This window comes from Silurus aristotelis, assembly GCF_946808225.1.
Source record: "Silurus aristotelis genome assembly, chromosome: 2".
NCBI lineage: Eukaryota > Metazoa > Chordata > Actinopteri > Siluriformes > Siluridae > Silurus > Silurus aristotelis.
The window spans coordinates 17,323,800-17,350,356 of NC_139575.1; the positions used below are offsets into that span (position 1 = coordinate 17,323,800).

A 26,557-nucleotide genomic window follows, 5' to 3' on the forward strand; every position below is an offset into this window, starting at 1 on the left:
ATCAGGATACACAGTTGCTTGCTGAATTCCGGTATGAAACGGAGCGCTGGTTCACCGCAATGTGTGTGTTATAGACACACATCCCTCTCCACACTGAAGGACAGGAGCCACCAACGGACATTCACGTATATATACACACACACACACACACACACACACACACACACACACACACACACACACACAAGCAAACACGCACACACTAAGCATTGGAGTTCTTGTCTTAAGTATAAAAGATGGAATATTTGTGTATTACAATTTGTTTATTAATAATGATGAATACTAATACAATTTATACTACACCTAAACCTAACCATTACCTTAACCTCAGAAACCAAAGGAAACCTTTTGGCTCCTTTAGATTTTTTTAAAGTTAAATGTAGTTGGTTTTGTGAAAACACACAACAAAAACCTGTTTTCCCTGTCTGGACTAGACAAATGTCTCCCAAAAGCTTTGCTGAATATTACTACTTAACTGCTGGATATTACTACCCTTGTGGGGACATAACCAAGCTATTAAAGCATATAAAACATGCCCAAAGACACACACATCACACCAAACTATGATTATTGGAAACTGAAATACTCATTACTGAAGTACTCAAAGATATGTTTGCTAGGCATACACACATCTCAAGCATTTGTCCCTCTGGAAAATTATTCTTCAAGCCATTTACATGCATATGAACACATTTGCCTCACTTTGTAATGTCATACAGCACACTGATTCACACACAAACACCCACAACCCTATCACATTTGCAATGTGGCAAATATAGTATTTGTGATAGAAGGAATATTTGAAAATGAAATCACATGACTGAGTTGGATCTAAATCAAAAGCCCCTCCACTATTATTTCTAATCCAAATCTGCCATCTCCTGGCCATGATGAGACAGCGAGATGATTTGAACCATATTCAACTCCACCATCCTATTTTAGTTTCTAGCTCTGAAAAGGGACTGACTGAATGCAGCTGTAGGTCTATTAATTTAGTCCCATCTTCTTCTTCTTTCGGCTTCTCCCATTAGGGGTCGCCACAGCGGATCATCCGTCTCCATACACCCCTGTCCTCTACATCTGCCTCTTTCAAACCAACTACTTGCATGTCTTCCCTCACCACATCCATAAACCTCCTCTTAGGCCTTCCTCTTTTCCTCCTTCCTGGCGGCTCCATCCTCAGCATTCTCCTACCGATGTACCCCATGTCCCTCCTCTGCACATCCCATGACCCTCCTCTGCACACCTCTGGTCCAAACCATCTCAATCTCGCCTTCATCACCTTGTCTCCAAAACGTCCTACATGCGCTGTCCCTCTAATAAACTCATTTCTAATCCTGTCTATCCTTGTAACTCCCAATGAAAACCTCAACATCTCCAGCTCTGCTACCTCCAGCTCCACCTCCTGTGTTTTACTCAATGCCACTGTCTCTGTCACTGTCTTCTCAACCTGCTCCCTACTCTCACCACAAATAACTATATCATCCACAAAAATCATAGTCTAGGGAGACTCCTGTCTGACCTCGTCCGTCAACCTGTCCATCACCACTGCAAACAGGAAAGGGCTCAGAGCCGATCCTTGATGCAGTCCAACCCCCACCTTGAACCAGTCTGTCGTTCCAACTGCACACTTCACTGCTGTCAGACTGTCCTCATACATGTCCTGCACCACCCTCACATACTTCTCTGACACACCTGACTTCCTCATACAATACCACAACTCCTCTCTTGGCACTCTGTCGTACACTTTCTCTAAATCCACAAACACACAATGCAACTCCTTCTGACCTTCTCTATACTTCTCCATCAACATTCTCAAAGCAAATAATGCGTCTGTGGTGCTCTTCCTCGGCATGAAACCATACTGTTGCTCATAGTTGGTCACCGTCTTCTCTCAGCCTGGCTTCCACTACTCTTTCCCATAACTTCAGGGTGTGACTGATCAACTTAATTCCCCTGTAGTTACTGCAGGTCTGCACATCTCTTATTCTTAAAGATCGGTACCAGCACACTCCTTCTCCATTCCTCAGGCATACTCTTACCTTAAAAAATCTTGTTGAACATTTTTCCTGAACATCTCCATGCTTCCTATTAATTTAGTTCCATGATTTCTATAAATTATTACATTATTGTTCAGAAATGTTAAAATATTACCAGTTACTGAATGTGTTTTAGTGTGTCTTTATGCTTTTCCCTTCATAGCATGGGTTAAGTAAATGTGTGTGCTATCAGCTTCAAGCGGATGTGCTGGGTAACTGTCGCCCGCTCAGGGTTTCCGGACTGGGTGTCTGCAGACTGCCGGTTTCCCTCTACCTCTCCTTCTATCTTTCGCTCCATCACTCCTTCTATCTCTCTATCACACCAGCCAGGCCCCAGGCACCCAGCCAGGATACTGTGGTGACAGTAGAGCAGGCTTCCGCTCTCAATGCACAGCTATACAGTAAAGAGGACATAGGAGTGATGACCGTTTTGTTGTCAGCCAACTAACGTTTAATCACCCAGGACAAAAGATGATAAGAATGACAATGACGTGCACATTCCTAGTTTGATCCTTGAGCAGTGCAGAGTGAAGGTATGGATTTTAATGTTCATAATCTTCATTTACTAAGATAGTGAAAACATTTAGTTTTATATATATATATATATATATATATATATATATATATATATATATATATATATATATATATATATATATATATATATATATATATAAATATATAAAAAATATATATAAATATAAATATAAATATATTATGAATAAATATATATAAATATATAATATATAATGTATCTTTATTTACTAAGATAGTGAAAACATTTAGTTGTGCAGGGTCAAGATTTAGCTTCAAGCTCTAAAAAACTTAAGTTCTGTATGAGCTCCGGGTTTTATGATATGTGATGAACCTGTAATTCACTGTTGGGTTGGATAGTGTTATTTTAATAATAAGATATTTATTCAAGGATAAATTAATAAATGTAAATGTGTGGTTATAAATATAATGTTATTACATGATCTGCAACAAGTAACACACACACACACACACACACACACACACACACACACACACACACACACACACACACACACACACACACACACACTCAAATCTAGCACCGAAATTCAAGCATCTCATCATTCTGCTGATTTAAAAAAAAATCCTAAATAGTTTTTGACATCATATCTGTGGTAAACTCCCCTCGCCCTCAGAGGCACAAAAATCTGAACAAGTGCATTGTTTTATGTTCACATATATTTGATACCCTTCTCCAGACAGAAATGGAATTCGTGTCATAGCTTTAATAGAACAACCTTTGAAATGAAGTGTGTGCGTCTGCATACCTGTGCATGTGTGCCTTTTGTGTAAGTGTGTGTGCATTTGTATGTTAGTAAGTATTTGTGAAATATCATATCTGGTTGGTAGTCAGCGGATCAGAGAATTTTGGTATTAATAGAAGCCCAAAGCTTGTTGAATAGACTTGAGTCTCACCGTGAATACAGCTTTAATGGGTGCATGCTACAGATACACTACTTTCTATATCTTTCTCTCTTTCTGCAACAAATATATCTACATGTTTACACAATAGCATTCACTTAATTTACAAATATATTCATTTTCATTTTTAAACCTGATGATAGCAGTTCTAAACAAATGTCACTTCTCATTTCAGAGCTATGATTTAAGGTACGGAAAAATGTTCGCACCATGGCCACTGCGGCTGATAGTTATATTCTCTTACTCTACAAACCACCATGGTTTTCCACAATTTACTGTTAGCCTTTCCTTCAAAGGGACGATAAATAGTTATGGCAGGCCTTGTGTCAGAATTATGATACATCAGCTACTGTACACTGAACGTCTCCAAGCATAGTTTTGGCATGGCTGCCAGTCAACTGGACACATATAAGAGGAGGCATGTGGATAAAAATGATTTCCCTTTGGAATCATAACTTCTGTCAGTTTCTGCTATATACACTAAACAAAATTATAAACGCAAAGAACTTGTTTTTGCCCCCATTTTTCATGAGCTGAACTCAAAGATCTAAGACTTATTTCTATGTACACAGAAAGGACTCTTTCTTTCAAATGTTGTTCACAAATCTGTCTAAAGCTGTCTTAGTGAGCACTTCTCCTTTGCTGAGATCCATCCACCTCACAGGTGTGGCATATCAAGATGCTGATTAGACAGCATGATTATTGCACAGGTGTGCCTTAGGCTGGCCACAATAAAAGGCCACTATAACGTGCATTTAGGTCCAGGGGGGTCCGGAAACCAGTCAGTATCTGGAGTGACCACCATTTGCCGCACGCAGTGCAACACATATCCTTCACATAGAGTTGATTAGGTTGTTGATTGTGGCCTGTGGAATGTTGGTCCACTCCTCTTCAATGGCTGTGTGAAGTTGCTGGATATTGGCAGGAACTGGAACACGCTGTCGTATACGCCAATCCAGAGCATCCCAGTCATGCTCAATAGGTGACATGTCCGGGGAGTATGCTGGCCATGCAAGAACTAGGATGTTTTCAGCTTCTAGGAATTGTGTACAGATCCTTGCAATATATGGACATGCATTATCACGCTGCAACATGAGGTGATGGTCGTGGATAAATGGCACAACAATGGGCCTCAGGATCTCGTCACGGTATCTCTGTGCATTCAAAATCAATAAAATCCACCTGTGTTCGTTGTCCATATCATACGCCTGCCCATACGATAACCCCACCGCCACAATGGGCCACTCGATCCACAATGTTGACATCAGCAAACCACTCACCCACACAACGCCATATACACTGTCTGCCATCTGCCCTGTTAAGTGAAAACCGGGATTCATCCATGAAAAGAACACCTCTCCAAAGTGCCAGACGCCATCGAATGTGAGCATTTGCCCACTCAAGTTACGACGACGAACTGCAGTCAGGTCGAGACCCCAAAGAGGACGACAAGCATGCAGATGAGCATCCCTGAGACAGTTTCAGACAGTTTCAGACAGTTTCAGACAGTTTGAGCAGAAATTCTTTGGTTATGCAAACCGATCTGGGTGGCTGGTCTCAGACAATCTTGGTGGTGAAGATGCTGAATGTGGAGGTCCTGGGCTTGTGTGGTTACACGTGGTCTGCGGTTGTGAGGCCAGTTGGATGTACTGCCAAATTGTCGGAAATGACTTTGGAGACGGCTTATGGTAGAGAAATTAACATTCAATTCATGGGCAACATCTCTGGTGGACATTCTTGCAGTCAGCATGTCAATTGCACGCTCCCTCAAAACTTGCGACATTATTAGCATTGTGCTGTGTGATAAAACTGCACATTTTAGGGTAACATATTATTGTGGCCAGCCAAAGGCACACCTGTGCAATACTCATGCTGTCTAATCAGCATCTTGATATGCCACACCTGTGAGGTGGATGGACGTCGGCAAAGGAGAAGTGCTGTAGTTAATGTTCACATCATACATAAAAATAGGGGAAAAAGTGAGGTGACTGTCACTTTAACCATGACATGGTTTTTGGTGCTAGACAGGCTGGTTTACATATTAGAAACTTTACAATAATTTTCACTCTTTAGAGCTTATACAGAATGGTGCAAAAAGTAGAAAACAGTTTAGTGGATAAAAACACCTTTTTAATGAGAGGTAAAAAAAAAAAAATGTACACACACACACACGCGCACAATATCAACCTTTGCGGTGGGTGTGTATGGTAGCCCCAGATGTTTGGTCTTGACCAACAGTGGAACCCAATATGAGTGGAACCCAATATGGTAATTTTCTGTTGAAACCCATCAGTTTGAATCCACTTAAGAAATTATAAAGATGTTTATTTTTTACATAGATATTTCCATACACTTGTCTATAAAATAAAGTTTTGCCATACACATTTCGTGATTTAGTAGAAGATAAGGTAGCAGGCTAGATATTTTGAAAAAACAATAATAATTTGTTTCTTTAGTGTTCTATCCAGCGTTAAATCCATTACACACATGTGCTTGCTGAATTAACAAATAACATAATTTACAGGCAAATATAGAAGTTTTCTTTTCTTCTTTCATTTACAGTTCCAGTGATGTCACAGACCTGAGCTGACAGAAAATGCTGTTGGCTATGGTAAATATTACATAAAGTGTACTGTCTTAAAAATCACCTTATTGGTATATATAACATTGTTACTGGTACCTGCATAATCTTACTATATCAACTAAAAGCAGTATTGTATAATTTGTGTATGGTGCATAAGGGTGTAAATATGATCATTTTAGGGCAGTCTTGGTCGTGTTTTCATCTCCACACTTTTAAACGAGTATCTCTCTCCAGTTCGAGAGTCAGTAAGGATGTACCAGGCGCCCCAGTAGATGCCATCTGTGATTCCAGTGTAGCGGCCGCGGTAGTAACGTCCATTTAGATTGGCAGCCAAACAGGAATCAAACCACCAGCCTGCACCGTAGTACTGAGCACAGTTTCCAGCAGGATAGCGATCATGATCGTTATCATATGTGCTAAAAGCTCTGCCATCATGGTTGTATTGCTTACTATAGCTGAGGGCATTCCCAGCATCTCCTTGGTAATTTTGTGCAGTCAGGCGAAACCTGAGAGATAGAAATAAAAAGAGTGAAATATTTTCGGTTTTACACAAACTTGATTTCTTATAATAAATAAATTGCATGTGAGTTTACTGGATCCCCTAAAATATGTTTGTGTTTTTGTTGAATAAAAAATAAATAAATAAATAAAAACACTAGCATTTATCAAATAATTTCTTTTTGCTTTTAACATACATATAGTTATATTTGTAAGAATTTCTAAGCACAGTCATTAAACTCTAACAATAAAAGTTTGGGATTAGATAGAAGAGAACATAACCAAATCATAAACAAGTTGTTTGTGATTGTTTTCGAGTGGAGTACATATTTGTGCATAGTGTTCATGTATAGCATCTGCAGTACTGAGTTGTGTGTTTATGTGTCTGAGAAAATCTGCACCTCTGGTTCTCTCCTGCCACTTTAAAGTTGTTGTAGATGGCATGTCGTGTCTGTTGATGCCAGTCTTGTAAGGTGATGCGAAGTATGTGGTGCCCACTGGCTGTGAGAGCATGTAGAACTGCAGTCCCTAACCAGTGCTCCTTTTGTGGAGAACCAAAGCCATCCCGGTACTCCCGCCAGGTCCGGTTAAAGTCCACTTGTCCATCAAATCGACGCTGAAACACTGTCCACCCACCTCCAGCAGACTCCATGTCACACATAGCCTAAAAAAAAAACTTGATTTACAAATAATTGTATAATATAATATAATAATAAAAAATAAATAAATAAATATATATATATATATATATGCATGAAGCCTAATCAATGTGCGAAGGTTTATACAACAATATGTATTTAATTTAATCAGAAATTAGCCTCTGCAGTGGTGTGTTGATGCACCTCCAGTGCTGGTTTTTGAGGGTCTGGTTGGATGGTATATATTCCATTCTCTTTTATTCCAAGCTGAAAGATCTCATAGCAATTCTTTGGATAAAGTCCTGTAGAGGGAGATGCTAAGAAGACATAGAAAGACATAAAACATACACTTAAAAGACAGCTAAATTAATACCAAATGTGTTTGTGCGTGTATGTGTATATGTATGAATGTATGTATGTACTATGTACTATGTACCTGTTAGAGCACTTTGTGTTGGTGGTGAATTAGACTGTGTTATACTTTTCATTAACAGCAGTAAGTCTTTTTCTCCATTTTTCCCCACAGCTGCACTTTCTGACAGACACACAGACAGACAGACAAGTTGATCTAAAGCTATTTGATTTACAGCTGGCTCTATTTAGGAGGTTGTACCAAGGTTATATAAAGATTGCCTAAAGGTTACTTAGTGGTTGAATAGAGGTTGTTTAAGTTTTAAAGTCACATTTCTAGGAGTACACCAACTATCAGCCTCTGTTTATTATGTGTGTGTGTGTGTGTGTGTGCGCGCACATTAATAAGGTTATATGAAATGAATAATCTTGTAGAATTCAAGCATTTTTCAAAGCAAAAAGGTAAGTTTTGGTTTAACAGTTTTATGAGAATATTGGTCAAAGACCTAGCCTGCTAGCCATATCTCTCAGTCTTTGACTGTGGCAGTGCAGGTCACACTCGGTTAGCACAGCCGTCATTAGCGCCAGAATGGCTGACAGAGAATTGGATCCATCTCTTCGATTTCCTGAGGCTGGTTCATGTTGTTTCATACACCGCTGTAGTTGTGTCAGACGTTCCGACATTGAAGATGACTAAACAACACACACACACACACACACACACACACACACACACACACACACACACACACACACACACACACACACACACAACCTAATTAATTTCCTTTTTTGTTCAGTTTTATTTGGCACAATTCTTAAGATTTGTATTAATATGTAGATATCCACAGCACAGGCTTTGTAATATTCTCTGTGGTTGTGAGTGCGCATATCAATGTGCATGTGTGTGTGTCTGCGTGTGTAGGTGTGTGCATGGCGCCCTGAGTTTTCTACACTTAGTTTTGTTGACCCTGACTAGGATAAAGTGGCTAAAAACAAACAAACAAATACCACTATTGTAAGCAAGCATCTGAGAGTTTTCTAACTTCTTTAGATTAGAAAACATAAAACTATTGAAAAGTGATGATAATAAACTTATCATAATGGCAATTGTGGCTATTTGCTTTTTCCTTCATTTAAACATAAAAAACAATAAGGGTCCAATTCTCCAACACAGCCACATACTGGTTTCATTTTTACATGGCAAGCACATAAGTACAATGCACTACACACTCTTAAAACTCATGGAAACTCACCTGCTTGTTTCTTTGCAGAGGATCTTGTGTTTTTCTAGGCAGTGTGTCTTTCCTGTGGGTTAGGTGTGTTTTTGGGGGAGATGCGGTCGCGCTGCAGCCCCCTTCACACCGTCTGTTTGGTGGCCCGGCCACCAAACCGTCCCTCTGACACAGTACGCACAGACACATCACACACACACACAGCAAAAGCCAGCGCAGAAAGCACACACAAACACACACACTGCTTAGGACACTCATGGGAAAACGAGAGGTGTACCAACAAGTGACTGCACTCAACTGTCAGATTTCTCCCTCTGATGTCTTCTACACAAACTCTTGTCTCCTTTATTCCTCCACCTAGGACCTTTTTAGCATTCCAGTGGTCAAATCGATAGTATTCGTGTTTTTCCCCTTCAGATCTGTTGCAGTTAGCTCTGTGTTATCTAATAGCGTGTATTCTCTATGCCTCTTTATAAAAATTTTACCGTGCCAACACACTCACTTCCATGGTCTCATCTTTCTGAAACTTCTGCTGACTTTCTCTTCCTATTTTATCTTCTTTTCCAACCCCCTATCCCACCCTCTGTTTCTCTCCTTCCCCTTTCTCTCTCTCTCTCTCCCCCTGTTATAGGGTTCTTGGCTTAGATTCCTAGATAACACAGTTTATTTGCTCTCTAACATGCACCGATGCTCCCTACCCCCCTAATACACACACACACACACACACACACACACACACACACACACACACACACACACACACACACACACACACACACACAGTCCTATACCTGAATACCATACATACTTCCACCATACTTCACTATTAGGCTTTTCTTCCTTTTTTGTGATCTGTTTACTGTTTGTTAAACTTGTTAAAGGTCATAAAAGCTGAAAGACTCATGGAATTCCTCTTGCTACTCCTTTATGCTTGTATTAACAAACCTGTAACATACACACCTTCTCAATGGTGTGACCTCAGTTACATTCTGAACTCTCTGTCTAGAAAGAAAAGTGCTAGACCTGTCCTTAAATGGCTTAGAAAGGTATGTTTACACTTGTATGTGTGTGGACATATATGTGTAGTTAGGATGAGTTGGGGCTGGAGGCAGACAAGAAAGCATAATTGGCTGTAGGTGTGTTTTTCAGGGAAAAGCGCACATTGTCTTGAAAGTTTTGAAATCTTCTCAATACTATGAAAATTAAACTTTGATATATTTTAGAGTAGTCACTGTGCAGCTTGTATAGCAGTAGATAGTTACTGTCCTTTAACTCAACATACAGCATTATTGTCAAAATAGCTGGCAGCAAAAGTGAGTACACCCTAAGTTAACTTTTCAAAACTGTGTCCAAAGTGTCAATATTTTGTGTGAGCACATTGTCTAGTGGTGCCTCAATCCTCCTGGCCATGGAATTCACCAGAGCTGCGCAGGTTGTTGCTGGGATCCTCTTCCACTCCTCCATAATGACATCATGTAGCTCCTGGATGTTAGACACATGATGCTTCTCCACCTTCTGCTTGAGGATTCCTCCTACAGGCGTTTAATAGTCAAGTCAAGTAAAGAAGCTATTATTGTCATTTCTAGAATATATAGCTGACGCAGTACAGAGACAAAATTGCTCCAGAACCCTGGTGCTACATTAAACAACATAAAGCTACATAACAGAACACTGAGTTGAGGACTAAAGTAAGTGCTCTCACCACATAAAGGTGCATCGTGTGCAACCTAGTGTAAACAGTGCTGACAAAAAAGATTGCAGACAGACAACACAAGACAGTGTGGGACAGATACACAAAATATAGATACACAAAACCGACCAGTAAACTTATTGTGTAGTTTGATTATACAGAGACTCTGCTGGGCTTTCTTGATGATCAAGCTGGTTTTGAGTGACCAGGTGAAGTTCTCAACCAGATGAACACTAAGGAATTTGATGCTCTTGATGATCTCCATAGAGGATCCATCGATGATCAGTGGAGAATGGCCACTCTCCGCTCTCCTGAGGTCAACAACCATCTCTTTGGTTTTGTCAACGTTCAGAGACATGCTGTTATGTGTTGCACCTCCTCTTTGTATGCTGACTCGTCGTTCTTGCTGATAAGACCCACCACCGTCGTTAAGCTCACACAGGGTTCAGCTCTGGAGACATACTTGGCCACTCCATCACCTTCACCTTCAGATTCTTCAGCAAGGCAGTTGTCATCTTGGTGGTGTCACAGTGCATGTTGAAATCCATGTTTCCCCCAATGAACCGCAGCTCCCCAGTATCGGTAGAACTCATGCAGCTCCAGACCATGATGCTTCTACGACCATGCTTGACTTTAGGCAAGAAACAATTTCTTGGTACTCCTCACTAGGGCATCACCACGCATACTGGACACCATCTAAGCCAAACTATTTATTTTAATCTCACAAGACCACAGGACATGGTTCCAGTAATTCATGCTCTTGGACAGGTTCTCTTCAGCAAACTGTTTGCAAGATTTTTTGTGAGCCAGTTTCAGAAGAGGCTCCCTTGTGGGACGACGGCCATGCAAACCGACTTGTTGCAGTGTGCGTCGTATGGTCTGAGCACTGACAAGCGGACCTTCTGCTTCTGCAACCTCTAAAGCAATGCTGGCAGCACTCATGTGTCTGTTTTCTGAAGCCAGTTTCTGCACCTGACGCACTGTACAAGGACTTAACGTCTTTGATTGACCCTTGTGATGCCTGTCCCGAGTGGAACCCGTCTTAGAAAACCTCTGTATGATCTTGGCCAGTCTACTGTAACTCATTTTTACTGTGTTACCGATCTTCTTATAGTCTAGGCCATCTTTGTGGAGAGCAACAATTCTAATTCTCAAATCCTTTGCCATTAGGCGCCAGGTTGAACATCCAGTGGTCAGTATGAGAGAATTGTACTTAAAGCACAAAATTTTAACTGCTCAATTTTTTACAGCCTGTCAAGCAAACAAAAACATGAATATGATGAATAGAACATGTTGCTTTGCATGGTTAAGTGATGTACAGCTACAGCTATGTATATATAACGTATATACGGCAACAATGTGTGTATGTATATATGTACACACACACACACACACACACACACACACACACACAAACACACACACATATACATATATATATATATATATATATATATATATATATATATATATATATATATATATATATATATATATATATATATATATATATATACATACATACATATAACCTTAACATATTTCAGTGGTAGTCTCTAGACAAAAACTCAACAAATGCCACGGATGCACGTTACCGTTAATTTCTTACGAGATTAGGGAACTATAGACGTTAATACTTTGTTGCTATTTGGCGCCATCTTGTGTTAAATATCAGTGACCATTATTACGAACGTTTATAAAAACAAACTTTCTTTCGGCTTCTCCCATTCGGGGTCGCCACAGCGGATAATCCGTATTCGTGATCCGCATGTTCGATTTGTCACATGTTTTTACGCTGGGCTTGGGACCTGCACTAACACTGCACTGGCTTGTGCGACCCTAATGGCTGGGGTTGACGTTTATAATTTTTTTTTATTTCCAAGAAAGGTAGAACATTGCTTAAGTTGGAATCAAAAGAAAGAGTGGTCTATATTCCTGGAATTACAAGCCTTCATTCAAGAAATAATAGGCCTATATTATCACCAGTTGTTGTATATGTTTGTTCAGCATTTGGTATAATATAAACATATATTATAAATCTTCTCCTTTTTCTTTTTTCTCCTTCTTCTTCTTTCGGCTTTCGGCTTATCTGCTACCTCCGGCTTCCACCCTTATACACAAAGCAATGTGTCAAGTATAAAATATTCTAAATATGCAATCCCTTTTCACATACTGTATTTTTCTCCTTCCCACATTAAACGGACCAGAAACAAAAAACACTGAATTAACATAACACTTAAAATTAACTTTTTGTGTAGCAACTTTGTTGCTTGTTGATCTTATTTCTTCAATTTTTGTTGCTTTATAAATTCCATAGTAATGTTGAAAAGGGAAAAATAATTAGCATAAGTGTTAGCATGACTTGCATGACATTTCTTTTTTTCGATTTTAATACTTTTGCCTTGCTGCCATTTTAAGATTTATCTGGCTGAAATTTTTGTTCTTTCTGGTGAGCAGTGCAGTGCTGAGAGTGTCTGGATGTTGTTCTTAGCTCCATCCAGAGTGTCCTGAGCAACAATGGAATAGACATACATGAATAGCAGATACCGATATAAGGGTGCAGTGTTTCTTTTTCCATCAGTGATTTATTCCAGTGACTTTACGCAAAAACTGCCTTTCTGATCTTCAAACTAAAGCATTTCAGAATGACTGTTCAAGTTGTTTGAAAGAGCCTGTTCAGAGCATTCTGATTGCATAAAATTGATAAAGGTGTTCAGACACATTAATTGAGCAACTTTAATACTTTGTCTTAAAGACATTTTTAGTATGTACAGCTTCATTACATATACAGTAAGAAATAAGCTTTTTGTCGGATTGGAGTTTATTTTTGTACAGGTTCTCTAAGCAAAATTCATGTTCAAGTCACTACATTTTTAATGGGATTTAAGTCAATAGTTGGGCTTAGTGGTTGGGTTCAATGTTGAAACATCCTCCCAAGATAAAGCTTCATTACACCATCAGGAGAGAAATTATGTAAATCACAGTTTTGGAAAAGATATTGGCAAGGTATGGACAGGTATGAAAAAAGAGTGGTGGTGAGTGGGGAAGATGAAGAGGGTAATGCAAATTAATTTTGTTGCCTCTTTCATACCTGCCCCTTACATTTCTTCCTTGAAGCCAGAATTTCGTTATTATTATTAGGAAAACAACACCCCAATTCTGACCTGAATTATAGTGTGCATGAAGGAAATTATGTAGACTAGCAGTCTATCATGTTGTTAATGTTTACGCAACTGGTTTACATAACAATTTCCAGTCTTTCAAGGTAAATCTATCTAATATCTAAATTTTTTAAAATTCTTTGCCATGGCTTGCCAACAAATATTCATGATTTTTATAAATAGAGGCAATTTTTTTGCATAACAATTAGGGCTTTATTAACGTAAATCATTGATAGCTAGTTATTGTCAATATTGGTTCTCATTTTTCACTTCATTTATGTTGTTTGCTTTATCACATTAAATATTTGCACGTTATCTTGATTTACTTTTACATCACAAAAAAGATCTGCATTTTACCAGGGATGTATAGACTTTTAAATTTTCACTGTATTTATATAATTTACCAAGGCATAACACTAGATGGTGTACTGAAGCGGTGGGATTAAAAGGGGCAGACTGGCCATCTGACAGAAAGTGCATTTTCCTGTTGGGCCAAAGTACATTTTCAGTCGATACATCTTGTACTCTTTTTGTCAAAATAACAGAAATGATTTCAAAAGATACACTGACTGCTTCCAGCGAAGCAGAGCCAGGAACATGGAAACACACAGCGCAGTAGGTATTCTCCAGGAGTGCTGGGTCCAAGACGTCCTGTCTGGTGACCTAAGAGCATTCCTCTGGTCCGTACTCCTCCCAGTCAACAAGGTATTCTAGGGTGAAGCCCCTGGGGCCTCTTGGATCGACCTCAGCAGGTTTCGACAGCAAGTCCTGGGAACTAACGTCTTCCCCTCAGGGCATTCGGGGTGCGGCTAGTTCTCCACGAGTCGCCGTATGACTCTCCTCCGCCACACGATCAGGCAGAGGATTAGAATCAGTGGAACGATAGGTTCGGGGTCTGTGGGGTTGTCGGGGCCATGAATTCAGGACAAGGCATCAGCTTTCCCATTCTTGGAGCCTGGTCGATATGTGATCATGTAATGGAAGCGGGTGAGAAATAGAGCCCATCTATCCTGCCAGGGGTTAAGGCGTTTGGCTTCCCGAAGATACTTGAAGGTTCTTGTGATCTGTAATCACCGTAAATGGATGCGCCGCTCATTCCAACCAGTGGCGCCATTCCTCGAGCGGCAGTTTGATGGGCAGTAGTTCCCGATTTTCGATGTCGTAGTTCTGTTCTGCAGGAGAGAGCTTTTTCGAAAAGAATGCTCTGAGTTGTAGTCATTAAGGGTTACCCATCTGTTGGGATAAGGTGGCCCCTGCGCCTGTGGAGAAGGCATCCACTTCCGCTATGAACAGGAGCTGGAGGGCGGCAGCGACCAGAGGGAGCGGGTACGGGAGTGGTGTAGTTTATGTCGTGATACTTTATGCGATAGTCGATACTTTTCCAAAAAAGTTGGGACACTGTACAAATTGTGAATAAAAATGGAATGCAATAATTTACAAATCTCATAAACTTATATTTTATTCACAATAGAATATAGATAACATATCAAATGTTGAAAGTGAGACATTTTGATATGTCATGCCAAATATTGGCTCATTTTGGATTTCATGAGAGCTACACATTCCAAAAAAGTTGGGACAGGTAGAAATAAGAGGCCGGAAAAGTTAAATGTACATATAAAGAACAGCTGAAGGACCAATTTGCAACTTATTAGGTCAATTGGCAACATGACTGGGTATAAAAAGAGCCTCTCAGAGTGGCAGTGTCCCTCAGAAGTCAAGATGGGCGGAGGATCACAAATTCCCCCAATGCTGTGGCAAAAAATAGTGGAGCAATTCGCCGTTGCCAGCTAAAGCTTTATAGGTTAAAAAGAAGCCATATCTAAACATGATCCATAAATGCAGATATTTTCTCTGGGTCAAGGCTCATTTAAAATGGACTGTGGCAAAGTGGAAAACTGTTTTGTGGTCAGACGAATCAAAATTTGAAGTTCTTTTTGGAAAACTGGTGTTAGGGTTCCGGACTAAAGAGGATCAGGACAACCCAAGTTGTTATCAGCGCTCAGTTCAGAAGCCTGCATCTCTGATGGTATGGGGTTGCATTAGTGCGTGTGGCATGGGCAGCTTACACATCTGGAAATGCACCATCAATGCTGAAAGGTATATCCAAGTTCTAGAACAACATATGCTCCCATCCAGACGTTGTGTCTTTCAGGAAAGACCTTGCATTTTTCAACATGACAATGCCAGACCACATACTGCAACAATTACAACATTATAGCTGCGTAGAGGAAAGATCCGGGTACTGAAATGGCCAGCCTGCAGTCCAGATCTTTCACCCATAGAAAACATTTGGTGCATCATAAAGAGGCGCACCTAAGACAGTTGAGCAACTAGAAGCCTGTATTAGACAAGAATGGGACAATGTTTGCAGACTGTTATAAAAAGAAAAAGGGGTATCCACACAGTGTTAAACATGGCCTTGTCCCAACTTTGAGATGTGTTGATGCCATGAAATTTCAAATCAACCTATTTTTAAAATGACAACTTAAAATGATACATTTTCTCAGTTTAAACATTTGATATGTCATCTATGTTGTATTCTGAATAAAATATATAAATTTGAAACTTGCACATCATTGCATTCTGTTTTTATTCACAATTTGTACAGTGTCCCAACTTTTTTGGAATCGGGTTTGTACTAATGGGCTTTAGTCTCTAAAATAGTAAAAGGGAACATTTAATCAGTAATTTAACCAAGGACAATTTCCCATTACCCTGGCAATGACCTTGAGGCACTTATGCCAGTGGTATGATTCAAATTGTTAGTTCACAATAAGATAGTATAAGAGATAGCATAGGATAAACTATGGTAATGCCAAATGAAATTATTGCAGAAAAGATCAGAGCTTAAAATATGTTAAAATAATAAAATATAAATATAAAATAAATATATTGTATGTGTGTATATATATGTATATATATATACACACACACACACATAAATATCTTCACTTATTTATGATACATATGTGCCTCACTTATGTAGAGGTATCTACTTTTCTATGTCACCCTGTTTTTGTCCTTGTTCTCGTTTTTATCATTTTTTTCTCTTATCTTAGTCACAAAGATTATTTTTAGGTCCTAAATGTCTTTTTGCACATACACATCTGTATAAAAACCAACTGGTGTACAATGTATGTTGAGACCACAAACAATATAGAGTGCTTGGGATATCTCTGTGTACATATAAAAAACATCTGTTTCATTGTACTCTGGCTTGTGGTTTCCTGATGCTTCAGTCATCTTACTTCTTATGAAACTGCCATATTTTAAATATAATAAATGGATTTAAAACACTTCTGGCTTTGTTGAACAGTGATGCTCTCCACCTGTGCACAGTGAAGACTCTGACAAACCTATCACTTATCGGATCCAGCAATCCTGTTCCTTTGGTTCTGACAAGCCCTTGTCAGAACAGGTAAGTGACACCTAGTTAGTATTAACATGGGCACTAGTTTTCTAAACACGCATTTCTATTTTGTATGTTAAGTGTCTATATGAACTTTATATACTTTGTACATGGAATGTCGTTGTCTGCATCGAATTGTTTCTATAGTATAGCAATGAGAAATAATGATCTTAATGGTGACCAATGTCTATGGTCAAAAAAACTTGTGTGCAGCATCAATGCTCTAATAATTCTTTCCAAGTTTAGGGTTTAGGAAAAACACTCTTCTGACAGTGTAATGTTCTGCAGACATTAGGTTTGTTTAGGTCTGAGGTTTTGGGTAACAGAAATAAAGGGGGGAAAAAAAATGCTGGTAAATGAATATATGTTAATAAAATAAGTGATAACAGGAAATAACTTACTGTGTAAGGTCCCACTCCACAATTATCTGATCTTTTTTCTACATGTAATAACAGTCATTATCAATAAGCATACGTTATTGTGTATTTAGTAAGAGACATAAAATAACAAAATTTGAACAATTCATTAAATTAACTGAAATTAATTTATATTGTATATAGTAAAGCAATTAAGACCATTGTATGTTCTCTCACACTCAGATAACTGAAACACTGGATTATTATAATCAGACTGATAATAATATAATAAGAGTGAATAATAAGTTTCACAAAGCAGCAGCTCCAGAAAGAAATGCAGACATTAGCTTAAACAGCAACAGGATCATTGAATCAGTGATTTAAACCTGAGAATCAGTTCTATTCCTAAATCATTTAGGCTGCTTTTATCAACAAGTTTCTCCAATTTATTGAAATGAACTGACTTGAATGATTCATTATTACAACAATCTAATTATTATTACTACAACACTTATTTCATAAAACTTGTGGTTGATTCTATACAGATAGCTGTTCCAAGGCTTTCCAAATCCATCACTATGTTGCGAGCGAGCTGACTACGTAACTTGATGCTCGCGACACTTGATGCTCGTGTCACGACAGAACAGATTCGGTGTGACTGTCCTGTAGTTAGCAAACAAACAGTTTACACAATAGCACTTATTTAAACTACCATTTTCACATGATAATGATTATACAATTTTTACTTACCAGGTAAATTTTTTTTTATCTTCATCCGTGACTTGGGATGCACACTTTTTTCTGCAGCTGGTTCACTAGTACTCTCCGGCATTTCGCAAGCGGCTGTGTTATCTTGCCGTCACACTAACCCTGAACTTGAGCAGCCCAACTAATCGATAACAGCATTAGTTGACAAGGAATTTCAATATTGATTGTTATTGATTTGATCTATTAGTTGTTTTTTTTTTTTTTTTACTTACTAAAGGATATGATTTAAACTGTAGCGAAGTACAATACATCAAACAAAACTTTAAGTAAAAGTTTAAATACAGATTTAAAAAACAACTGTAAAATGTAAAAGTACACAAAAAGCTACTCAATTACAGTAACGTGATTAAATGTAATTCATTACTTTCCATCTCTGAATGTAACTATAAATAAATACAAAGTATAATGTGCCATTCCTTACCACGGATTTGCTTCTGAAAATAAAGGAACAAAACATTTTGAAATATGCTGTCATTGGGAAGGAAACTTTGGGATGGCAATGACTCTCTGTTCTATGATGTCCAGTATTACACCACCCTGCCATTAATTCTTTTTCTGTAACTGTGTTGCATATTGCCCCCCCCTATTATTATACTAATACTTTTACTTATGTATAATACTACATGTTTGACATTAATGCTGTCTCCAATTCATTTCTCAGGTTTATATTAATGTGCTTGTACTAATATGTTACCATTTCTATAGTAACTCATTAACGGTGACATAAATGCTACCATAGTGCATAGCGTTTGGAAAGGAGACATTTAACTCAGCACAATGGTTAAAATATTGGACTTCTGCTTGAACCTTTAGAAGGACCCTTAATCCCCAACTGTTCAGTTGTATAAATGAGATAAGTGAGCAATTAGAAAGAGTGCCTGTGAAATGCTGTAAATATCAACATTCATTTGTGATTTTTAAATTCTAAACATTATATTTTTTTTTCACTGTGATCTAGACTCAAAGAGGAGAGGCACATGAGCACACCTCCAACAGAAATGATTAGCCTGATATAAAAGTGAGGTGGAGATGTGTTCATACCAAGGACGCTAAGAAATGCCTTGTAATAACTGACACTGCTTTCATAATATATTTTCAGGGAAATCTGTCCAGCAGCAGCCCCTTAACTTCTGACTGCCTCCATCAGGTAGCCTAAACTTATCTTTATCACTTTCTTTATTAATTATTCAAGTCAACTGACATAAAAAGTATGCTCAGTTATTTTACAATAATAGTTCAATCAAGAATATACTATTCAGGAAGATGTGTATTAATATTATTATCTTTATAATGATAATGATAATAATAATAATAATAATAACAATGTATTGTTATTATTATTATTATTATTATGACTTAGCACTTTTTCTAAACTTATTTTTACAATACAGTTCCAACTAACATTTTAGTCACTAAATGATTAAGGTGCTAGGTTCATGTCAGTGGTCTGGTCAAGTTTCATGGACACACTGGGAGTAACTTAAGTCTATTTTTGGAGGTATGATCTACAGACCAACAAGCAGGTGGAAAGTGCCAACTAGGAGATTAGCCTTGACCTAAGGACCTTATGTGCTAAAACCAAAAAAAAAAAAAAAAACCCTAAAAAAAACAAAACAGGTTTGTGTGATGTAACAGTAACCCATGAGTATTAGGTGTATTAGTGTGTGTGTGTGTGTGTGTGTGTGTGTGTGTGTGTGTGTGCATTTCGCCTCATCCTTTCAAGTCATTTTATTATTACATAGTGTGTGAAATTTTTCTATACCCAAAACTTTTGATTTTGGTCATTTTGAGCTTTGGCCAGAAGACAATAGTTCCCCCGATTGCACATAATTGCAAAGAAAGATAAAGAGTTGGTGTAAATTGCCGTTATACTCTCATATTCTTTTGGAAGGGAAGCAGAACACGTTGTTTGTATTTATGTGTGCATGGACGAAAAAAAAAAAATAGGTTGCAAGCAATTAAAAAAAATAAAGTGTGACCAAGTTTTTTTTTTTTTTAGATACATTTGAATTATGAGACTTTTATTCATCCAGTGAACCTTAGAAATTTTACATGGCTTTGATTTAGTCCTATAATCGATTTCATCATTTATGCTTTTGTTATAATGAACAGCTTTTATTTATTAAACAGAACACATGATGGGTTATTCCAACCATGTGTTGTTTATTTATCCAAAATACTGGGTTGATTATTCATTTAACCAAATATGTTGGATTGACTAATAAATTACTTTTTGTTTAATATTTATCAGAATGGTGTCTTCTGCAGAGCAGAGGGATCAAAGGACATTCTTAGCCAATTAAAGTGACAGAGTGACATAATCAGTTAATGGCACTATGCCCTACCACCCTCTTCAGGAACCCTCTCCTCAAAGTGTTACTCCAGTGTCGTCTTAATCTTCTGTTCTCCATTTTCAGTGGGTTCTCTTTCTGGAGCCCCTGCTATAACAATAAATCTGTTGCATCCATTGACAGTGACACTGTTTTTTATTAAGAATTTGTTTCTTTAAATTCAGGCTGTTTATGTAGTATTTGTTATTTTTTAGTTGACAATTGTCTGTAAATGTGTTACATTAATTAGAATGACGTAAAACAACAGCAAACACTGCCAAACACATTTAATAAACACTGCCTAACTCTGTTCCGTTTTTCATTTGTGTCATTGTGTTAGTAATGTAGATTGAAAAAATATGTTTTTACCTCTTTCCAGTAAAATGGTAATACTTAATGATCCAGAAATGGACTCCTCTGATCCAGAGTCAATCTCAAACAGCAAAATTAAGGAGAGAGGCCAGTGGACCAGTAAAGTAGAATTTCTTTTGGCTGTTGCTGGACAAATTATCGGCTTAGGAAATGTGTGGAGGTTTCCTTACTTGTGTTACAAGAATGGAGGTGGTAAGTTTACAGATTTAACAAGTTATTCCTTTATAGAGATCTTTATCAAATGATTAAGGTATTACTAAGCAATGTTTGTTAAAAAATATATAATTTTATTCAGTCATTAAGTAGTTCAAAGCAGTGAATAAGTTTATTAGTTGAATAGGATTTTGGAATGTCTGTGACTAATTAATTGCTGTTATGACTTTATAGCATTTATAAAAAGTCATTTATTCAATAATCTTTATTGAATAAATATTTATTTTTTTCATTGCCTTTAAGTAAATAAGACCAAAATATTTGTAAATTATTTAGTTTTTAAGTTTTTTAAAGTTTAGTTATGGGAATGAGTCAATAAAATAACATATTGGAAAAGGATTAATTTAAATCAGCACTTGTGTTGGAATTTTTTTAAAGAACAAATGGAAGGAGTGATCTAACATTGCCTGCAGTCAAACTCAAGAGGCATTACATGGTGTTGCCTATCAACTGACTTAAATCCATGTTATAACTTATCAATTATTTGTATTTGTATTATTTTCTTTGTTTTCCTTAGGAGTGTTTTTAATACCATATTTGGTCTTCCTGTTTGCGTGTGGCATTCCACTGTTTCTCCTTGAGATATCATTAGGTCAGTACACCTGTCAGGGCAGCATCACCTGCTGGAGAAGAATTTGCCCTTTGTTTCAAGGTGAGCCTTTACTGTTTAAAATTTTATTTTACTGATTTCAAGAGAAAACTTATTGGATAACCCAAAAATGAACCATAGGCATGAGGAGATAATCTAACAAGGAGGACAACAGCATGTCAACCTTCTTAAGAAAGCTCTGTTGTTGCAGAAAGATGCACTGAGCAAAAAGGTTCTTATACAGCGAGATGAGCTCTACTAATCCCCACATTTGGGAAAGATTTCTTCACTGTGGCAAACCATCGACTGCTGTATGTAGTATAGTTATATAATACTACATTATACTATTATTTCAGTAATTCGTCTTGAAGTGAGAAAGGGTACACAAAAACCTAAACAAACTTAATGAAACAGCAATGAAAAAGCAAAAACATTTAGAAATATTGCAACCTGTCAGGGTAACGTTCAAAGGTGAATTCCTGTTAAAGGAAAAAATATTTCTGGTCACTTTTCAGTATTCATATGAGGTTCAAGAATTAATTTGTTTGATGAGTGTACAATTATTATTCATCTGTTATCTTTTCCCTTTTTGTTCTACAGGAGTAGGTTATGGAACCGTAGTAGTCCTGTTATATTCCAGCATCTACTACATTATCATTATGGCCTGGGCATTCTTCTATCTTTTTTCCTCTTTCAGCTCTGTGCTACCATGGGCTAGCTGCAGTAATGCCTGGAACACTGGTACACATTTACATATATTATAAATACAAAACACACAATTCAGGCTTAAATAGCACAGTGAATATGTGCATGAATATGTGCAGTCATGAATGTTGATTGTGTCTTCTTTTCTTAACAGAAATGTGTGTTGAATTTGACAAAATTGATAATTTTAGCAAGCTAAGTATATCAGAGAATGCAACTTCACCTGTTCAAGAGTTCTGGGAGTGAGTTTATTTACAATTTTCAAAATATCTAGTGTATTATTACATGCATCAGAATATAATTGTTTATAATTGTATGCTTGTGTATATTTGTGTTTACCACTATCCAGGAGAAGGGTATTAAATCTTACAGGCAGCGTGTATGAGCTGGGCAGTGTGAGATGGGAGCTGGCTCTGTGTCTCCTCTTGGCTTGGACCATCTGCTACTTCTGTGTGTGGAAGGGAGTGAAATCAACAGGCAAGGTGAGAGCCTCATGACACATATCCAGAGGTGGCAAAAGAACACACATCCTTCATTTAAGTAGATGTACAGATACTCATGTTTTGAAATACTCTGGTAAAAGTTGAAGTACTGACTATAGTTTTTTTTACTTTAGTAAAGAAGTATGAGCTCTGACATGTACTTAAGTAAAAATGTAGCCATTACTCAGTGGCGGGCTGTACATTTGGTACCTGGGCCTTCAGTGTGGACTTACCCGACTTAATTCACTTTTTTAATATCACCACTATCACATCTTAATTATAGAAACCATCAATACTATGCAAAAACGCAATATAACAACACATGGCATTACAGAGAGAGAGGCATTTCACATATGGAGTGTGAATACCATTTTACTAAAGCAAGAAACCCAGTTAAGACTCCAAACATCTACACTACAACTGCAACTGTGTACCTACATCATCTGGAGCAGTTCAGAATCAATATTTGTCTAATAACAACACAAAAACATAAACATTTTAATAAAAACTAACCTACTCACCGGTTATGCAGACTCAGAATTTGCAACGCTCCTCAGAGGCTGTAAGCCAGTGGTACGGCTCGTATCCACTGGTCTGGAAGTGGTGAACAAAACCCATTTCCCGGGCTGAGACAAGCTAGCTAGCTTCGGGGTTGGCCGACCTCCTCACGATGTCTAACTTTTTTGGAAAATTGATTTTGAAGTATGTCCGAGACCAAATCAATTTATCTTTCTCCATAGGCATAAAAAAGTCTAACTCTGATGTATTAATGTGTGCAGAGCGCTACAGACGTGTTTTACCAGTCGAACTTGGCTGTAACAGTTTCCCTCTAACCAACCAATCAGAGGACAGAAAAATGCTGACGCTATTCTGGGCCAGCTAGCTGGCCCTGTGAGGCGAATATGAAATCTGATTGGTTGAAGAAACAGACCCATTCATAATATTTTCTATGGTAAAAGGGCCAGCAGTACAGACTTCGCAGGCCTTGGGCAGATTAGATTGACATGGCAGCACATAGAGGCTGAAATCTGATTGGACAAAAAATCTAACATCCACATACACGTACTGGAAGCAGTGCAGCCAAGAGAAACACTACGAAATAAAGAAAATAAACTGTTGGGAATAAATTAATACAATTCCATGGAACAAATATTAGAATTTAGGTTGTAAATGTAGGTCAACACTATTGATTCTGATCAGAGAAGGCTTTGCTGGCCCTGACTGCCCACCACTGCCATTACTATTTCCTCTTTTAGTGTCACACTGGTAACTGGACTTTACATCATATTATTGTTAATATTAGGGCTGTCAATCAATTAAAATATTTACGGGTAATGAGGTGATTCCAGAGAAACTGTACCTCTTCTTTCATACTTTCATATGGAATACATAATCAAAGAATATTTGTTTTCCATGTGAATTGTTTTATTTATACATTTTGAGTGTTATGAGGGGAAAAAAATGCTACAAAATGTGCCCGCGCGTTTGTTGGCCTCAGAGGGTTAATTGTGTGCATCATGGCGGCTTTTTGGAGCTGATTTGAGACTTGGCACATCAGTAAAACAAATGTTTACTGATTAAAAATAATTCTTCATTGGAGTTTATTTATTTATTTATTTTTATATCTAAAGAAATAGATATTTCTATATTGGGTCCACAACACAAATGCATTGTATGCAGGCACATCTAGGATGTTATAAAACACAACCATTGGCCATCTTCTGGTCAATCGCTGGCAAGTGTAGGTGGCAGTCAGCTTATCCAGGTTGTCCACTCCTTCTTTGTTTTTTACTATAGTCCAGGATAAGCATGGGTTTTTTCTCACTTCCTGATGACACAGCTTCATTTTTGTAAAAAGTGGACATAAGTACCACATTTAGTTTTTTTTGTTTTTTTGGACAATATGAAACAATGTTGGTGTTGTCTGTAAAAGCAAATTTTAAAGAATGTGGAGCCCTGTCCTTCACCAGCAAATTTTATTGGACAGCTCAGGTTTATTTTTTTTATTGTGCCCACCATGGTAAGGTTCCTCCTGAGAAGTTCTTGTCCAAGGTCATAGCTGGTAAAAAAAATTGTTACATGTGAAAATGTGACCCCTTAGCAGCTCAGTGGAAGGAGCTGCACCTATCTCTCCCAGAAATCTTTGATCGGAGAAACCTTGTCAAATTTTGCTCTAGTATCTCTATTGTCAAATTGGAGGACTCTTGATATCAATCGAAAGGTCTGAAGTGACATTGTTGCCCGGAAGATATTTCTACCTTTTGAAGCGTCCCAGAGACTAATAGTGGCCTCATTGCTGGATCTGTACACTCCAGCAAGAAGAAGAACACCAATATAAGCATTCAGGCATTTCTCATTAATGTCATTTCACACTGGCAATGGTATAAACAGATCAAAACTTGTCTTAATGTCACTTACTCTCGTCACAGCAAACCTAGTGATACCAGGGGACATTTAGATGACATTTGCAGCAGCTGCCCTGCCATGTAATTCAGGAGGTACTTAGGTTCCAACAGAACTTTTGGATTTTAATGTTTCAGCAGGAGCGGAAGCAGCTTCAGCACCAAGTCAAGTCAATAAGCTTTTATTGTCATTCAACCATGTATAGCTGATGCAGTACACAGTGAAATGAGACAACGTTCCTCCTGAACCCAGGTGCTACATAAAACAACATAAAACAACAGTAAACAACAGTCACAGTACAGAAGAACACAGGGCCAGGAACTAAGATCCTCGCCACATAAAGTGCATGTGTGCAACTGGTCCAAACAGTGCAAAGACATCACAAGACAGTGCGAGACAACACAGGACAGTGCAGGACAATACAAAATACACAAAATATGAAAATAAAAACAACCATAGCTCCGCCAGTAAAACCTGTTGTAACAGAATAAGGTGCACAGTAGCAGAAAAATGTAAACAGAGAAATGTAAACAATTGTGCAATTCTACAATAGCAGCAATCAAAAATAAAGTGATCAGTGACCAAAGGATTTGGACAGAATATTGTGCAAAGAGAGCAAGTCCCGGAAGATCAGCAACAAACAACAAACGGCATGTAAACATTATTGCGACAATGAAAGGTGTAAATGGTGTTGAGACCTGGGTGTGCGGAGTGTAGGTGTGTTGAGTCCGGTTGTACAGATCAGTCACACAGTTGTGTGTAAGTGTGTGTGTGTGAGTATGTGTGTGTGTGTGAGAGAAAGTTCAGTTCAGATGTTTGTTGAGGAGCCTGATGGCTTGCGGGAAAAAACTGTTGCACAGTCTTGTTGTGACGGCCCGAATGCTTCGGAACCGTTTCCCTGATGGTAGGAGGGTGAAGTGTGTGTGTGACGGGTGTGTGTGGTCATCCACAATGCTGTGTGCTTTGCGGATGCAGTGTGTGGTGTAATTGCCCATGATAGAGGGGAGAAAGACTCCGATGATCTTCTCAGCTGTCCTCACTATCCTCTGTAGGGTCTTGCGATCCGAGACGGTGCAGTTCCCAAACCAGGCAGTGATGCAGCTGCTCAAGATGTTCTCGATGGCCCCTCTGTAGAACATGGTCAGGATGGGGGGAGGGAGATGAGCTTTCCTCAGCCTTCTCAGAAAGTAGAGACGCTGCTGGGCTTTCTTGGTGATGAAGCTGGTGTTAAGTGACCAGGTGAGGTTATCCGCCAGATGAACACCAAGGAATT

General features: G+C 38.2%; 2 protein-coding genes across 2 annotated transcripts in view; one reads left to right on the top strand and one right to left on the bottom strand.

The window, feature by feature from the left end:
- Positions 1-5,715: 5,715 nt before the first annotated feature.
- On the bottom strand, positions 5,716-10,214 carry LOC310715104 (fibroleukin). Its single transcript, XM_083521319.1, has 6 exons — positions 8,825-10,214; positions 8,075-8,261; positions 7,654-7,752; positions 7,422-7,534; positions 6,981-7,243; positions 5,716-6,587 (listed from the first exon to the last, which is right to left on the bottom strand). Exons 1-6 carry the CDS (start codon positions 9,059-9,061, stop codon positions 6,257-6,259), a joined length of 1,230 nt encoding a protein of 409 aa, XP_083377445.1. The 5' UTR covers positions 9,062-10,214; the 3' UTR covers positions 5,716-6,256.
- A 9,965-nt stretch (positions 10,215-20,179) lies between these two features.
- Positions 20,180-26,557, top strand: part of LOC310714898 (sodium- and chloride-dependent GABA transporter 2-like) — a 107,083-nt gene continuing 100,705 nt past the window's right edge. Inside the window, exons 1-5 of the mRNA XM_083520952.1 lie at positions 20,180-21,084; positions 21,623-21,757; positions 22,295-22,435; positions 22,554-22,641; positions 22,749-22,881. Of these exons, the coding sequence (XP_083377078.1) occupies positions 20,880-21,084; positions 21,623-21,757; positions 22,295-22,435; positions 22,554-22,641; positions 22,749-22,881 (702 nt within the window). The 5' untranslated portion in view covers positions 20,180-20,879. The remainder of the gene's footprint in view (positions 21,085-21,622; positions 21,758-22,294; positions 22,436-22,553; positions 22,642-22,748; positions 22,882-26,557) is intronic.

Coding starts and splice junctions, on each gene's coding strand:
- LOC310715104 (XM_083521319.1), bottom strand. CDS start 9,061: ATGAGTGTCCTAAGCAGTGTGTGTGTTTGTGTGTGCTTTCTGCGCTGG. Junction 7,535..7,653: donor AACACAAAGTGCTCTAACAG/GTACATAGTACA, acceptor ATGTCTTCTTAG/CATCTCCCTCTACAGGACTT. Junction 6,588..6,980: donor GTGGCAGGAGAGAACCAGAG/GTGCAGATTTTC, acceptor TCTATCTCTCAG/GTTTCGCCTGACTGCACAAA.